Consider the following 17042-nt stretch of genomic DNA (forward strand, 5'->3'; position numbering starts at 1 on the left):
AAAACCAGCATCTCATCTGAGGAAACAGTCACAATATTGGTGTAATCTGAGAATGTATACCTCTTGTCTGCCATTTTATTTTTTTAGGTAATTTTTAAGCTAAACTCTGGCTTTTTGATCAAGGAAGAGCTAAAAAATAGCTATTCTCTATAGCTGTCCAAATGGTAACCAATAAAAAATTAGCAAGAATGTGACTAGTATACATTATACTTTTATTACACATTCATGTCTCGGGCTTGAGGAAGCTGCACCTGGTACAGTTGTAAGCATGATGTCTTACATGGCTTGCTCCTTGTGCAGATACAACTCGACCAAAAAGAGATTATGAAGTAGATCGAAGAGATTATCATTTTGTGACTTCAAGGGAGCAGATGGAAAAAGACATCCAGGATCACAAGTTCATCGAAGCCGGCCAGTATAATAACCACCTGTATGGGACAAGCGTGCAGTCTGTGCGTGAAGTGGCAGAGCGGGTAACATTTCTGATGATCTTTCTATTTTCCCTGGTCCACTTAAGTGTTTGTTTTTTCCATTGTAGTCCTTGTAGTCCTTGTAGCCTTATACTTCTTCTCTCCGTCAGGGTAAACATTGCATTCTTGATGTCTCTGGAAATGCAATCAAAAGGCTACAGATAGCCCAGCTCTACCCGATTTCGATCTTCATCAAACCTAAATCTGTGGAAAATATAATGTAAGCATTATAAATAGATAAAATGGGAAAATGTTATGCTAGTATTGATCTTGTTGAAAAGATATGTACATAACTTCAGTATAACTGTCACCATGACAGGAAGAGTTGCTGAATCCCAGATTTGTTAAAATCACAACCCACCTGCTACTCACATGTTGATGAAGGAGGTCCCCTGAAGCTGGACTGGGCTACTTTTAGTTCCAGGAACCCTGTGGTTCCTGCAATATTTAACTTTCTATGAGTTAGTGTTTCTATCCCTTTTAGGAAACCAATATGGCCACCATCCAAGCCTCACTCCCATGGGCCAATAGAAATCTGGGTTCCTGGACAGCTTGCAAGCACTACAGTGCATATTTTGTTTGATAATAGCAATGTTACAGAATCATTACTACTGTATATAAAACATTTTGCATGATTTGGGGGCTTATGCATCACAGCACTGGTTGCAAGAGTTGTAAAAAATTAAAATATCCCAACAAAATTGCATGGCCCTTCTATATTACCCACATATTTTACCCAAATTTGACACCTATACTTATTTGTAATCTATTTTTTAAAGTTTGACTTGGATGGGGTTTGATTTCCACTGGCTTCTCCCTTTTGTGTGATGTCACTGTGTGATGTCACTGTAATCAGCAAGTCCTTGTACAACCCTCCCCACCTCCCCTTATCTTTATTGGCTCTCTGATAAAGGACAGGGTGGGATATGGGAAAAAGAAAATACGTGATTGTCACACTTCCCCAATCGGAGGCCTTCCAAGAAATGCAACTGGATCTAGTTGAATTTCTTGGGAGGCCTCTGAATCAGGAAGTGTTTGTCAATCACGTATTTTCTTTTTCCCTTATCCCACCCTGTCCTTATCAAAGAGCCGATAAGGGGAGGTGGGGAGGGGGGATTCTGGTTGTACAAGGACTTGCTGATTACACAATGACATCAGACACAAGGGAGAAGCCAGAGGAAATCAAACCCCGTCCAAGTCTAACTTTAAAAAATACATTACAAATAAGTATAGGTGTCAGATTTGGGTAAAATGCATCAATTACCAAGATTAAACCCCTTAAACATTGTCCCTTTTATGTGGAGCATTTTCGAGTTCAGTCTCCACTTTGAATAAGATCTTCCTACTTAGTCACTATCTTAACCACAAGACATCTCCTGTGATGTAATTAATTATCTGAACAGTATGAAGTACATTATGGCACTTGCATGTGTGTGACACTGCAGAGTAAGTGTTTTTTTTATGGATGTTTACACTTTTTGGAAACTTGGGAAGTGGGATTAACCAGTGATAGTGTAATTCCTTGGTGAAAGCGGTTTCCTTATTACAAAAAACAGGGAGATGAATAAACGCCTGACTGAGGAACAAGCTTGTAAGACGTTTGAGAGAGCCATAAAACTGGAGCAAGAATTTACTGAGCATTTCACAGGTTTGTATAATTCCTGTTTTCCTTTTCTCGTACATTAACCCTACACACGCCACAAACAGGCCTTTAGGTGTTAGTGTGGGAATAAACCAACAGGTTTGCCACCACTCCGGGTTTTACCCGGAAACTACGGGTTTTGGCCACTTATCACCAGGCTACGGGTATACCTAGTAAACCTCCTGGTGGTGGAAGCCATCCTCTGCGTCCTACCGACATCTCCTCCTGCAACTACTGCCAATATGGCTGTGCGCCGTCAAATGGTGCCTCGTGCCATGCCAACAGGAACGCTGCGTGACATTACAGCAGCACGTGATGCCCGTTGCCATGACGAGATGCTATTTGATGTAATGCGGCGTCATCATGGCAACTTGATGTTACATAGTGGTCCATTGTCATGGCAACGCCCCGCTATTTGACGCCACGCAGCTATATTAATGGGAGTTGCTGAGGGAGATGTCCGGAGGATGCCAGGAGACGCCGCTGAAGGTACGCGGTACATTTAAAAATAATAAATCTCTGGGTTGGCCTTCAGTAGAAGGTGGCAACACTGACTGCGAATGTCTCCAGTTTAACCCAGTTCAGAATTTAAAACGTGTGTGTTCATAATATACACACACAACTACTGTGTATACACCTAATAAATTAACTATATATATATATATATATATATATATATATATATATATATATATATATATATATAATGTAAACTCATTAACCCCCTTCTCCACACACACCATTTGTAAAGCACTGTATACACTGTGGGCTCTCCATTCATTTATTTTCACACAGATACACACACACTCTTACATCACTAACTTTCAGGAACCATTTAACACCTCTAGCCATAAATCACATCCACACACGGAGGAGGGACGAGCACAGATAACATTCCAAGTGACACTGTTTTTAAGTATACCCTTTGCTTGCTTCATTCATTGTAACATCGCCGGAAGCTCGCACGAATAAAAGCATTTCGTTAGCCACAGAACGGTATCGTCTATTTATTATTTTTTGGATTATTGTAGCTCGGCTAACACGGTACTGATACATATATATATATATATATATATATATATATATATATATATCCTCTTACCTCTCCCATCGTACTTTGTGTCTCTTTTGCAAACACCTCCCCCATCGATCTCTCTGTGGGGTTACCCCAGGGCTCTGTCCTGGGACCTTTTCTCTTTTCTCTTTACACACTTTCTCTAGGTGATGTAATCGCATCTCTTGGGTTTAAATATCACCTCTAAGCTGATGACACACAAATTTACTTTTCTACCCCCGACCTTACACCCGCTGTATAGACTAAAGTTTCTGAATGTCTCTCTGCTATATCATCCTGGATGGCCCTCCGCCGACTTAAACTTAACATGGCAAAAACAGAGCTCCTCATACTTCCTCCCAAACTTGGCCCTATTTCCTCCTTCCACATTACTGTTGGAAGTACTATCATTCACCCACTAGCCCAAGCACGCTGCCTGGGGGTCACACTCAACTCCTCTCACACATTCTCTTCTCACATTCAAAAGGTAGCAAAAAACTGTTGTTTTTTCCTCCGCAATATTACCAAGATACGCCATTTCCTCTGTTGCTCGACTGCAAAAACTCTGACACAGACACCCATTCTCTCCTGTCTCGAATACTGTAACCTCCTGCTGTCCGGCCTTCCTTCCTCTCACCTCTCTCCCCCACAATCTATCCTAAATGCTGCTGCCAGGATCACTCTACTCTCTTCGAAATCTGTCTCGGCGTCTCCCCTCCTGGCTTCCTATCAAATCCAGTATCACACACTCAATTCTCCTCCTCACTTTTAAAGCTTTACACTCATCTGCTCCTCCTTACATCTCAGCCCTAATTTCTTGCTATATACCATCCCGACGCTTGCGTTCTGCTCAAGGATGTCTTCTCTCTACCCCTTTTGTATCTAAAGCCCTCTCCCGCCTTAAACCCTTCTCACTGACTGCCCCACACCTCTAGAATGCCCTTCCCCTCAATGTCTGACTTGCACCCTCTCTATCCACCTTCAAGACCCACCTCAAAACACACCTGCTTAAGGAAGCATGAGTATCTCCATGGTTGATAATTAACACCTCATACATTAACCTTGGCCCCTTGCAGATGCACTTACCAGAATGTCCTCCTACTGTCTCAGTACGTTCTTCCTACTAACAAATTCGATTGTAAGTTCTTCGGAGCAGGGACTCCTTTTTCTAAATGTTACTTTTATGTCTGAAGCACTTCTCCTCTTTGTTATTTATATTGTTTATTATGTATATGATTGTCACGTATATTACTGCTGTGAAGCGCTATGGCGCGTTAAAAATAAAGACATACTTACTGTACAGACATATATTTGCCATAACTTCATTTTGGTTGAGTTGAATCAAAGCCTCCACACACTAAATGCAGCATAGCTCTCACATTTCTGTTTTGTCTATTTCAGCCATTGTGCAGGGAGACACGTTGGAAGAGATCTACAACCAGGTCAAGCAGATGATAGAAGAACAGTCCAGCACATACATCTGGGTTCCAGCCAAAGAAAAGTTATGAAAACAGAAGGGAGTCTGATTAGAAACCCCACCACTGCCCTGTTACATGTGACACCTTGCAACCTCTCCCTTAGAAGCAGGCCCTAAATTAGCGGCTTGCTCTGTCCACTTATTTGCTGCCGTCCCTTCCACCTTTTACATTCAGTAACCTTTTAACTAACTAATTTTATTAATGTGTAATGTGGGTTTGGTTGATATTTTTTTTTTTTCTAATGAAGGTGGAATGGCCGGACCAGTTATTAAAGGGGCTAAGGAAATTAGTGGTAAACATTCCTTAATGTTTAAGGGAAAGGGATTAACACATTTTCAGAAAAAAAGCTTTATAAACATGGTTATAAAATAAATGATCTAAGTGGTCTTAACTTACAATATTGTGAGCAACTTTGCACACTTAACTTTTAATAGCATGGTTTGGCCTCTGCATTTTGTTCTCACGTTGAACTCTGGTATGACGAGATATGGTTCTCTTCACAGGCAGTTAGTTACTGAACCTTTTTATTTCTCCAAATTCACACCACACTTGAAAACATGTTCAGTGCTTCAGGATGTTTCATTACATTGTTATACTTGGCTTTGTAATACGGTTGAGGCCTTTTCCAACCCAACACTGATATTGAATGATTCATTTCAACCTTTTATTTGTTTAAGAATATTGTTTATTTTATTTTTTTCATCCCGGCGATATTGCTAGGAATAATGTTTTCATGTTTTTAATCATGTTCATGCAACACTAGTGTCTGAAAATATTTTTGATACTGATCACATTTCTAAAATAAGAGAAACATGTCCGGTAATTAGAACATCACCCGGTAAGTTCCAGTGATGTATGTAGCACTACAAGATGAGAAATGATCTCTACATTGCATTTGAAAAATTGGATTCATAGACTAAATGCAGGAAGTGTATTCTTAGAAGTCAGATTTTAATATTTTACCCACAATAACTGCCTATTTTGTTATAATAAAATATATATATATATTAAACTTTAAACTCTAACTATGGGAATTATTTTCTTTACTTGCACACATGCATATATAAATATAAAAATGATATATATATTTTTTTCTTTTACCACCTACTCAAAAGTTGTTTTTTTTTTTTTTTTTGGAAGAAGTATAAAATACAATGCATCTTCCTTAAACATGTGAAATACGAACAAAATATGCATTGGTGGTTACAGTACGTTAATTAATCCTGTGGTTAAGGAAGGTTATCTACTTAATTAAATATAGGCATGTTCTCCTCTCTTCTGAAAAGTCTCAAGTGTTTCCTTTTCATGTAATTTGCATGTTTTATCCCGTGTGTGATTTCGGCTGTTATGGTCTTGCGTTTTTATGTGCATTTTCACTTCAAGCTGCATGTATCCTGTACATGACGACCCTAATTTGGGTTCACACCACCTTCTGCTAGTATATTAAGAAAAGGAGTTAAAAACAAAATTACAATTCTACAATAATATATCATTGTTTGGTACTGACACATTGCTTGTTTTTGGACTTGTTTATAAAAAATATATATATTTTTTTTTTCTGACAGCCTCATTAAACCTCTCTACCAAATGAGCATTAGTTTATAAAGAACAACCAGCGTTATTCATTCCATTTGTCAGAAAGAGGAGAACAGCTAATAAACGTTTATTGAACAACGTGTGGGTTGTGATAATTTGGTGTTCAGGGTAATCCTGCTGAAGGGAGGCACTCACTTTCATTTAACACAGGGGAGCGCAAACTTTTTAGTTTGCACCCCCCCCCCTGCCTGCCCCCCACTGCCTTTTTAATTTCTTTCTCCATGTTGTGATGTCAGAATCCATGCACTCATTTTCCTGTTTCTTTGGGTAATACCCAGCAAGCATACATATCTCCATACTGCTTTGTTGTCAGAAGGTTCTGAATTATGTTTGCATTTAGGGTCCAAAGTTTCACTTCCATATGTTGGCACTGGCAGAAAGAACATTGTTCTTTTGAGGCATAGTGGCAGCAGGTCCTCTTTAAAGATGAATATATTTACAAAAAGGATCCCCCAGTGATGCACTCTGCCTCACAGAATAATATGAAATTAAAAAAATAACCTTTATTGAGTATAATAAAATATAACAAAACTGTATTTAAAAAAGGAATTAAATCAATTTAGTAGCTGCGACTGTGTGAACCACACATGAGAAAAGAGCTAGCTGCAGATAGATCACTGGTGGTACAGAGATCTGGGTTCATAGAGCGTGTCCGTGAATGAACTCAAAATGTGTAAACATGTGCAAGGAAAGAACAATAAATAAGGTGAGTGATAACACGCGAAATTGGCCAGTGGGGGTAAGTGACTAAGATTCCTCAGGAACAGTATGACTGTGACATAGAAAAAGAAACAGAAAAAAGACAGGGCGCACAACGCACATAGTGAAATAACGTTTAAAAAGTAATTTTACGCAAACAATAATAAGTTCTGCGTACATCAAAATTAAAAGTATCAAGCAATGGATAAGTGGGGTTACCACACAGGGAGACGGCAGGGCTCGTCAGACTTCATCCACCACCGGGAGGAAAACCGGAGACCAACGATCAGCTGACCAGGTACGTGGTGAAGAGATGGAGGAGCGGTAGAGGGGGAAGCCCTCTGGGTCCACGGATAGCACTCACTCCGTTCCGAGATATCAGGTGTTGAGTCCACAGTGTGAATACACACACAAGTCCCAAAGGCCAGTGTAATCCTCTCTGCTAGGGTTTCCACTGCTACACGCCGACAGCACGCTGTTGCGCCTCGTGAGGCGCCCGCTGATGACGTCACTGCTGGCTCCTTCAATGCAGAGCCCGAGGCAATGCTTGCAGGACACTCGTTCACAGCGCAAACAGCCGCACGGCTTCCAGGGAGGCACAGAATAAATAAAAACAGGGATAGCTGGCACACGGGACAGGAAAACGTTGTATGAAAGAATAATGACTATAAAATATAGTATAAAATGAGCTAAACACTCCAACGCGTTTCGTAACACACAGTTACTTCTTCAGGGAATAAATGCAAAAGGGGGGAGTGTACATTTTTATACATCAAACACCCAATCAAAAATAAGGTGTCATATTGCTACACCAATCAAATAGAGGTGCAGCTAGAGCTCATTAAAGGTACATGCATAAACAGTGTTCTTATAAAAGAAACAGAACCTTTATACAATAAAAAACAATGTTAAAACCGTGATTAAGTTAATACATTCGGCGATTGATTTTCTGAAATAGAAAAGATACAATTAGAAACATACAGGTTTGAACTGCATAATAGGTAAGAAACAAATAGATGCTTAGAGAATCAGTACAGAGACCAAATATCTATGTCTTCGTTTAACCCCTTAGGGGCCAACGAATTCATCTTATATATCCAAAAGGTCTCTTGGTAGGAGAGGTTTTTTATTCTATCACCGCCCCTTCTCTCCTTAGAAACCACTTTGATACCCTTGAACATAAGGTTCGTGGGATCTTTATTGTGACATAGTGCATAATGACGGGAAAGACTATGTTTTTCATACCCGATCTTTATATTTCTTATATGCTCTTGTATACGAATCTTTAGGCATCTTTTAGTGCGACCAACATATTGAAGGCCGCATTCGCAATTAACCAAATAAACAACATGTGTTGTGTTACAGTTGATAAAGGAATGAACAGCAAAGTTCTCACCGGTGATGAACGACTTAAAAGTTTTATTTTCAGGATGTAAGTGCTTACATATTGAACAGTTACCGCACTTAAAATTTCCAACTGGTCTCTCTCCAATCCAAGTAACAGGTCTAATATAATTGTTCCCCACATCACTGGGTGCCAATGTATTTTTAAAATTCTTTGCCCTCCTATAAATAAATTTAGGGGCATTAGAAAGGCGATCACCCAAAACTGGGTCGTTACATAAAATGGGCCAGTGTCTTTTTATTATTTTCTCAATTTTCTTGTTCACTGAATTATACGTTGTAATAAAAGGTACTTCTACCACATTGCTCAGATCATTATTTTGTGTCTTAATTTTAGGAACCAACATAATCTGTCTGTCCATTCCACGTACTAAATCAAGATCCCTACATAGGCTTATGCTTAATAATAAAAAACCTCTACTACCAAGAGACCTTTTGGATATATAAGATGAATTCGTTGGCCCCTAAGGGGTTAAACGAAGACATAGATATTTGGTCTCTGTACTGATTCTCTAAGCATCTATTTGTTTCTAACCTATTATGCAGTTCAAACCTGTATGTTTCTAATTGTATCTTTTCTATTTCAGAAAATCAATCGCCGAATGTATTAACTTAATCACGGTTTTAACATTGTTTTTTATTGTATAAAGGTTCTGTTTCTTTTATAAGAACACTGTTTATGCATGTACCTTTAATGAGCGCTTAGCTGCACCTCTATTTGATTGGTGTAGCAATATGACACCTTATTTTTGATTGGGTGTTTGATGTATAAAAATGTACACTCCCCCCTTTTGCATTTATTCCCTGAAGAAGTAACTGTGTGTTACGAAACGCGTTGGAGTGTTTAGCTCATTTTATACTATATTTTATAGTCATTATTCTTTCATACAACGTTTTCCTGTCCCGTGTGCCAGCTATCCCTGTTTTTATTTATTCTGTGCCTCCCTGGAAGCCGTGCGGCTGTTTGCGCTGTGAACGAGTGTCCTGCAAGCATTGCCTCGGGCTCTGCATTGAAGGAGCCAGCAGTGACGTCATCAGCGGGTGCCTCACGAGGCGCAACAGCGTGCTGTCGGCGTGTAGCAGTGGAAACCCTAGCAGAGAGGATTACACTGGCCTTTGGGACTTGTGTGTGTATTCACACTGTGGACTCAACACCTGATATCTCGGAACGGAGTGAGTGCTATCCGTGGACCCAGAGGGCTTCCCCCTCTACCGCTCCTCCATCTCTTCACCACGTACCTGGTCAGCTGATCGTTGGTCTCCGGTTTTCCTCCCGGTGGTGGATGAAGTCTGACGAGCCCTGCCGTCTCCCTGTGTGGTAACCCCACTTATCCATTGCTTGATACTTTTAATTTTGATGTACGCAGAACTTATTATTGTTTGCGTAAAATTACTTTTTAAACGTTATTTCACTATGTGCGTTGTGCGCCCTGTCTTTTTTCTGTTTCTCTAGCTTTAGGGATGCTGAGCCACCCCTCAAGAAAAGGCTGCAGACGCACTATTTGTGCACTTATAAGGTGATCAATATTGTTCACTATACACTGTAATCACTTTGTATATTATTATTTTCTATTCTGTTCACAATTAGTGAATTCTTTCACCATATCACGGTATTAGCTGCGCACTATCACCTTTCTTTTTACTTATGACTGTGACATACTTGATTAACAGATCACAGACCACTATATCATACCAGTGGCCACTGCTCCAGGACTATACCCCCCCCCCCCCCCCCCCACCGGCTGCTTCAGCAGCGACGTCGTGACATTACGTTGCATGAAATGCGGCCGCGTTGCCATGGTGACGCATGTAAGAAGCCGCCAGATCCAAGGTAAGTGAGGTTTATAATGGCCTTCGCCGCTCCCCCGGCACTTCATTTAAGTGTCTTCGGAAAGCGCGCGGGGCCTCTGTAAACCCCGTGCCCCCCGCAGACAGTCTCGGGGGCGCGCCCGCCAGTTTGCGCACTGCTTATATAATACACACTGCAGCTCCTGTTCCAATGTCTGCACCTCACTATATATATATATATATATATATATAGTTATGCCAGATTAGCTGTACTAGTGGGTCCCTTGGGGTCACTGAATATAATGAGTTCAAGGTACACAGTCACTTGTCCAAATGTACATGATGACAGATTAACTGTATATTTAACTTAAGATATGTGATTTATTAAGTTAATACACACTTAATCGTGTTTACACCAGCTTGAACATCTGTCATCATGTATATTTAGGAAGTCACATTGAGAAATTTTGGGGAAACTTCCTTCCGTTCTTCAAGTCGTAGATACAGCGTCATCATGTTATCGGAAGGGACCCCTTTTCCTTCAAAACTCAACCTTTCTGAAAAACCCTCTGTAGGGTTACTTCCAGCTGCCGCAGAAATTCAGATAATCTCTCCATCCTGTTGGCACATCCCTCGACACCGGAAGTGAAGATCTTCCCCGCACTCCGCAGCGCCAGAGGTACACTCTACGGTCTTCAGATATTCATCAGGAATAACAGTTACCCCCTCCTCTCCAACTTCTCTAATAATAGCCAGAGCTGGTACCTTAAGGCTCTCTGCGACCTGTGTGTGGGGGGGGGGGGGTGGGTGTAGGAGTGTATAGGAGAGTGGGGGGGAAGGAGTGTATAGAAGGGCGAGTGGGTGGGGAGGATTGTATAGAGGGGAGTGTGAATGGGGACACATGGACGAGGGGGGGAGACAAGACTGGCGAGGGGGGGTGAGATGGGCATGAGGGGGTTCACAATAGAATTCTGGGGTTCCTTAAACAAAAAAAAGTTTGAAAACCACTGATTTAGTCAGTTTGAGAGAGACTAAAATGACTTATGTAACAAACTAATTGTACTTCTGACTGGAAAAGCCAAAGTTATAATTCATCGTTGCATTAAAGCTGCCGTTCAAGCGCCCGTTTTTTTTTTACTTCCAATAGTTTCATGTGGGCAATCTCTACTTACCTAAAGAACTGCATAGCTGCCGGTCAATTCGTTCTCCGTCTATATTTTGGCGACATCTTTAGATCTGGGGAATGTAGATGGTTGCTATAGGAGCAAACATGCTTGTTAAAATAGAATACAAGAAAATTGGTCTTTCAAAGTTGTTTTTTTTTAAACAGAAAATGCTAAAAGTATTTTTTCTTGCTACAGAACTGATTTATTTAAAAAAAAAACACATGCAGGATGTTGCTTGAACTGCAGCTTTAAATGAACAGAGGTTATACATTCAATTTTCCGACATTTCATGGACAGTTAAAAATAGGATTATGGGCATATGTAACATTTAAAAGACAGGACTCCCCCTCTCACTTACGCACACACAAAGCACATATCGGTTATGGAAATACAGGGGTTACATAGATATATATCTATATCTGACAAAGTAATATTGCTGAAATGAATATACCGTTGAAATAATTGAAAAGGATTAGGGGGTTTATGGAGAAGAAATTTAGTGTGCGGAATCCATCTTGTCTTTGTGTTATATGTTAATATGCATGTTGATGCAAGAGTGAACTTTGCTCCACGGGGGGATATGGACTGTGCCTTGTTGCTCAAATACTCAAGTGTTTTGGTCTGCTAAAAGAACCGGTTTAGCTTAGATGTATTGATCTTTGGAGTCAGTCTGAGATAGATAAGAAGACGTATACTTTAATTGTTTTAAAAGAGGATTATCCTCTCGTGTACAGGGAATGCTGTGATGTGATTATATTCTGCCTATTAACCTCTGTTAAACAAAGGAATCTAAAAATGTATATAAAGCCTGCAGGGGCACTCTTTTGGCAGAGTGTCTAATGGACAACTTTCGTGTATGATCACACTGTGCTGTACGTACAGGCAATAAACTTCTCATTATCAACGAACCCTTGTTTGTGAGTTTGCAAACTTCGACGATAGATAGATAAACGGTGCCTCCATCCTTAACCCTTTTGCTGCTGGAAAATATCTCTGTAATGCATCTCAGACTCCTCTGGCTGTAAAGAAGTTAAAGGTCCAGTCTTTTTTAGGACCAAACTATACCAACTTTAGTCACATTTAAGTGTTAATCTCGGTGATGATGCCTTCATAAATAAAGTAAAGGTTTCAGATTTTTTAAACAACACAGTCAAGTGTACACGTAGCACTCTGGCATTGCTGCTTCCTCCTCCGTGAATGGGTGATTTGCACTGAGTAACCACGTTGTACAATCGTCTAACTAAACCGAACATTGGCTTCTTATATATGTGATGTCTGGAGCAGTTACACACCCCCCCCCCCCGGTCCGGTCTTTTTTCATTTAATTAAATGCATGCAGAACCTGTCCAGCAGAGTGCATGAGTGAACAGTAACACCTTATAAAAGCTGCTGGTAAGGTCTACAGACTTCTTTCACTTAAAGAAGCAGAGAGAAGTGGCACTCAGAAGCTCCTGACGACATGATCTGGAAAATCTTATTTGTTCTTATTTTCTCCTTACAAACTAGTAAGTGCATTTTCCTTTTATTTCTGTATTTGTTTTAGTGTTATTTCCTCTTCCTTTCCCTGCAGTGCACAGGAGTTTAATGTCTGCAGTGTTTTTACACCTGCGCTTTATTTCATGTATTTTCTTGCATCAGTTTCATGAGCAAAACCTGCTTAAAGGATTTTTTAAAATATATATTTCTAGTAGTATATTTATCGTTATTTTATCGGCTCAATATTCATTAAGGTCTCAGAAATAAACGGCTTTTGTTATGCACTCAATATAAAATGAAACTCATAAAAGTTGCTGCTAAAAAATACTTTCATTGGCATAGAAGGCTACGTCCCCGCTGCCGCTGAGTGTGCTATGCGCTTTTAGTTATTGCAGTCTTTATGTGGAAGTCCCCGCTCACGCGGTGCGCGCTCGTGCTTGGCGCTTGAGCAGACAAAAAAAATGACTTTGAAGCGCGCTCAACTTGCCCGCAATGCCCCCCCCCCCCCCACCCCCTGTCAGTCTGTGCTTGCAAAATAGGCAGGACACCCGGCGCTCATGCTTGGAGAGTTGGTGATGAGCGCGGTCAGCGCCAGCGGAGACGCAGCCTAAGCATGATAAGAAAGCTTCTGTCTTTAAAGGTTCATGATATACTGTACTTCTGTCATAAGAACATGAAGATGAGTCTTTAGAACATCTTCCAATTCTTATAAGGTTTTTAATAAAAAGTAACACTGTTTCCTGCCTGATTTAAAAACAAATAGATTCCTATTGATCATTGGGGTAAAGCACTTTGCACTGTAATTTATAAAGATTTCAGCAGTATTTAAGCTAAATAATAAGTAAAGCTTGTAAATAAAATATGGGTTCTCTGTGTTATTTGACTTTATTATGAAATAAAGTTTTTAAACGTACTCCATTTTTTTTGGCTAATATTGAACACTATTCAGTTAAATATATTTCTGTTTGAAACTGTAACCAGTTTTTGACTGAACATGAACATGCAAAAGCAAACGGGTGCTAGGCTGTGCTAGGAAATCTGCTGAAAGTCCTCTGATTTGTTCAAAAGACTTTAAATCTTCTTTCTATATATGTGAGAAGCGTTTGTATTTTCATAGTTTGATGACTATATAAGGAGAATAATGTGAGGCCGATACGCAGGACTCCAATGTGTGACCCTACAATCCTTACCCCATAAACGCGTATTTCTAGGCTTCCAACATACAGTATTTCTTTACAGTCTGTTGCACTAGTTCTGCGGTGGTTTATGTATAATATAGAGCCTTCATTTTACAGGAATGAAAAAAGGTGAGTTTAAAATAAGCATACTGCAAAAGCAATTTAATTAAATATTAGGAAGAATTAGAATATACCTTGGACAAAATAATTGCTTAGTTTTCTTATTCCTATAACCAGCTTTGCATCAGTTAGACACTCACATGAAGGTAACCCATTGATTCGGTCAGGGAAAAGTTGTGTTACTCTTTTTGTCTCGTGGTGAACCATTCCCTGGCTTCATCTTCTATACAGTGTACTCTTTATTCCTCTCGTTAAGAGTTCACAGTTCATGATAGGGATCGCTCTAATGAAGGCAGTGACAGCTGCCAAAAGACAAGACTGTAATACAGAACTCAGAAAGCTAGAAATCACAATTATTATGCATTATACACAGGTTCGCCATCAGCATGTCCAGGTGCCCTGAGAACGAACTCCACAACTGGGCTCAAGGTTGTTGAGCTGGGGGGAAAAGGGACTTCTATTTGGGCCCCACTACCAACCGCCAGGTCCAGGACTTTTCTGTGACGAGGACCCTGATTATACAACTACATTCTTTCATTTACTTAATTTATTGTGTTGGAAACGACAATGTTACCAAACATGAAAGAAGCAAATTGTAAAACCAATGCATGCTATCCCAAAAATCATTATTTAACCCCTTTAATGCATTGCAGGTCATCCAGCACTAAAAGAGTTAAAACCAATTCTCTCTCTGTAGTAAAGTAGCACAGAAAGGAGAACGGGAAGGTAGTAGGATTCCTTTTATTGGAGCAAGAGATTGTTGATAACTTAAGTTACGAGCTTTCGAACCACATAGGGTACATACTGTACTAGTTCCCCTTTTTACTTTACTACATAAAGGAAAGGATTAATACAGCTACCCACCCTTAATGAATCGGTCCCCAGTATAGCTATTTGTCGTAATTGGTTATAACCTGTCTAGAACATTAATGATTGATAGACGGGCTACGAAAATTGTCCATGTTCAACATCACAAAACTCATCAGGAAAGACTGAAGGACCTTAATATGTACAGCATGGGAGATAGAAGGGAGAGGGGGTATGATAGAAACGTTCTCATATATAAAGGGTTAATATGTACAGCATGGGAGATAGAAGGGAGAGGGGGTATGATAGAAACGTTCTCATATATAAAGGGTTAATATGTACAGCATGGAAGATAGAAGAGAGAGGGGTATGATAGAAACGTTCTCATATATAAAGGGTTAATATGTACAGCATGGGAGATAGAAGGGAGAGGGGGTATGATAGAAACGTTCTCATATATAAAGGGTTAATATATACAGCATGGAAGATAGAAGAGAGAGGGGTATGATAGAAACGTTCTCATATATAAAGGGTTAATATGTACAGCATGGGAGATAGAAGGGAGAGGGGGTATGATAGAAACGTTCTCATATATAAAGGGTTAATATGTACAGCATGGGAGATAGAAGGGAGAGGGGGTATGATAGAAACGTTCTCATATATAAAGGGTTAATATGTACAGCATGGGAGATAGAAGGGAGAGGGGGTATGATAGAAACGTTCTCATATATAAAGGGTTAATATGTACAGCATGGGAGATAGAAGGGAGAGGGGGTATGATAGAAACGTTCTCATATATAAAGGGTTAATATGTACAGCATGGGAGATAGAAGGGAGAGGGGGTATGATAGAAACGTTCTCATATATAAAGGGTTAATATGTACAGCATGGAAGGTAGAAGGGAGAGGGGGTATGATAGAAACGTTCTCATATATAAAGGGTTAATATGTACAGCATGGGAGATAGAAGGGAGAGGGGGTATGATAGAAACGTTCTCATATATAAAGGGTTAATATGTACAGCATGGGAGATAGAAGGGAGAGGGGGTATGATAGAAACGTTCTCATATATAAAGGGTTGATATGTACAGCATGGGAGATAGAAGGGAGGGGATATGATAGAAACGTTCTTCTCATATATAAAGGGTTAATATGTACAGCATGGGAGATAGAAGGGAGAGGGGGTATGATAGAAATGTTCTCATATATAAAGGGTTAATATGTACAGCATGGGAGATAGAAGGGAGAGGGGGTATGATAGAAACGTTCTTCTCATATATAAAGGGTTAATATGTACAGCATGGGAGATAGAAGGGAGAGGGGTATGATAGAAACGTTCTCATATATAAAGGGTTAATATGTACAGCATGGGAGACAGAAGGGAGAGGGGGTATGATAGAAACGTTCTCATATATAAAGGGTTAATATGTACAGCATGGGAGATAGAAGGGAGAGGAGGTATGATAGAAACGTTCTTCTCATATATAAAGGGTTAATATGTACAGCATGGGAGATAGAAGGGAGAGGGGTATGATAGAAACGTTCTCATATATAAAGGGTTAATATGTACAGCATGGGAGATAGAAGGGAGAGGGGTATGATAGAAACGTTCTCATATATAAAGGGTTAATATGTACAGCATGGGAGATAGAAGGCAGAGGGGGTATGATAGAAACGTTCTCATATATAAAGGGTTAATATGTACAGCATGGGAGATAGAAGGGAGAGGGGGTATGATAGAAACGTTCTTCTCATATATAAAGATGGGTGCAGGAAGGAAGCATATTCCAGAGACAGAAGTGTTACCAGAGGTAAATCTCTGAAGCTGGATGGTAGCAGGCTCAGGGAGAATATGAGGGAATACTTCTTGACGGAAAGAGTGGTGGATACATGGAATAGCCTCCCAACAGAGGCGGTAAAGGCTATTAAGGCAATGAAAGAATTATTTGGTTAGACATAAGGCTATCCTAAATATGAATGAAACCAAAGGATCAAATAGGGTCTGAGGTTTCACAATAGAGAGGAATATTGGCAAACTGGGTGGGCCAGATGTAGAGCAAGGGATGGCCCATACTGACAACTCTCCTTTCACAGCAGCAGACAGTAAGCATACTCCTTTGTATTTTCATGGGTTTTATTGCCTGCAGATCATTACAGAGCTCAGT

General features: G+C 40.0%; 2 protein-coding genes across 31 annotated transcripts in view; both read left to right on the plus strand.

The window, feature by feature from the left end:
* Positions 1-6320, plus strand: part of DLG1 (discs large MAGUK scaffold protein 1) — a 257330-nt gene extending 251010 nt beyond the window's left edge. For all 30 annotated transcript variants that reach the window (XM_075571142.1, XM_075571128.1, XM_075571129.1 and 27 more), the window contains 4 exons: positions 301-473; positions 581-690; positions 2027-2118; positions 4568-6320. In XM_075571142.1, coding sequence (XP_075427257.1) covers positions 301-473; positions 581-690; positions 2027-2118; positions 4568-4674 — 482 coding nt within the window. In that variant the 3' untranslated portion in view covers positions 4675-6320. The remainder of the gene's footprint in view (positions 1-300; positions 474-580; positions 691-2026; positions 2119-4567) is intronic.
* A 6373-nt stretch (positions 6321-12693) lies between these two features.
* The window catches only part of MELTF (melanotransferrin), an 87210-nt gene continuing 82861 nt past the window's right edge, over positions 12694-17042 (plus strand). The window contains exon 1 of the mRNA XM_075571160.1: positions 12694-12802. Within this exon, the coding sequence (XP_075427275.1) occupies positions 12757-12802 (46 nt within the window). The 5' untranslated portion in view covers positions 12694-12756. The remainder of the gene's footprint in view (positions 12803-17042) is intronic.

The sequence above is a fragment of the Ascaphus truei genome, chromosome 14, assembly GCF_040206685.1.
Source record: "Ascaphus truei isolate aAscTru1 chromosome 14, aAscTru1.hap1, whole genome shotgun sequence".
Lineage (NCBI taxonomy): Eukaryota > Metazoa > Chordata > Amphibia > Anura > Ascaphidae > Ascaphus > Ascaphus truei.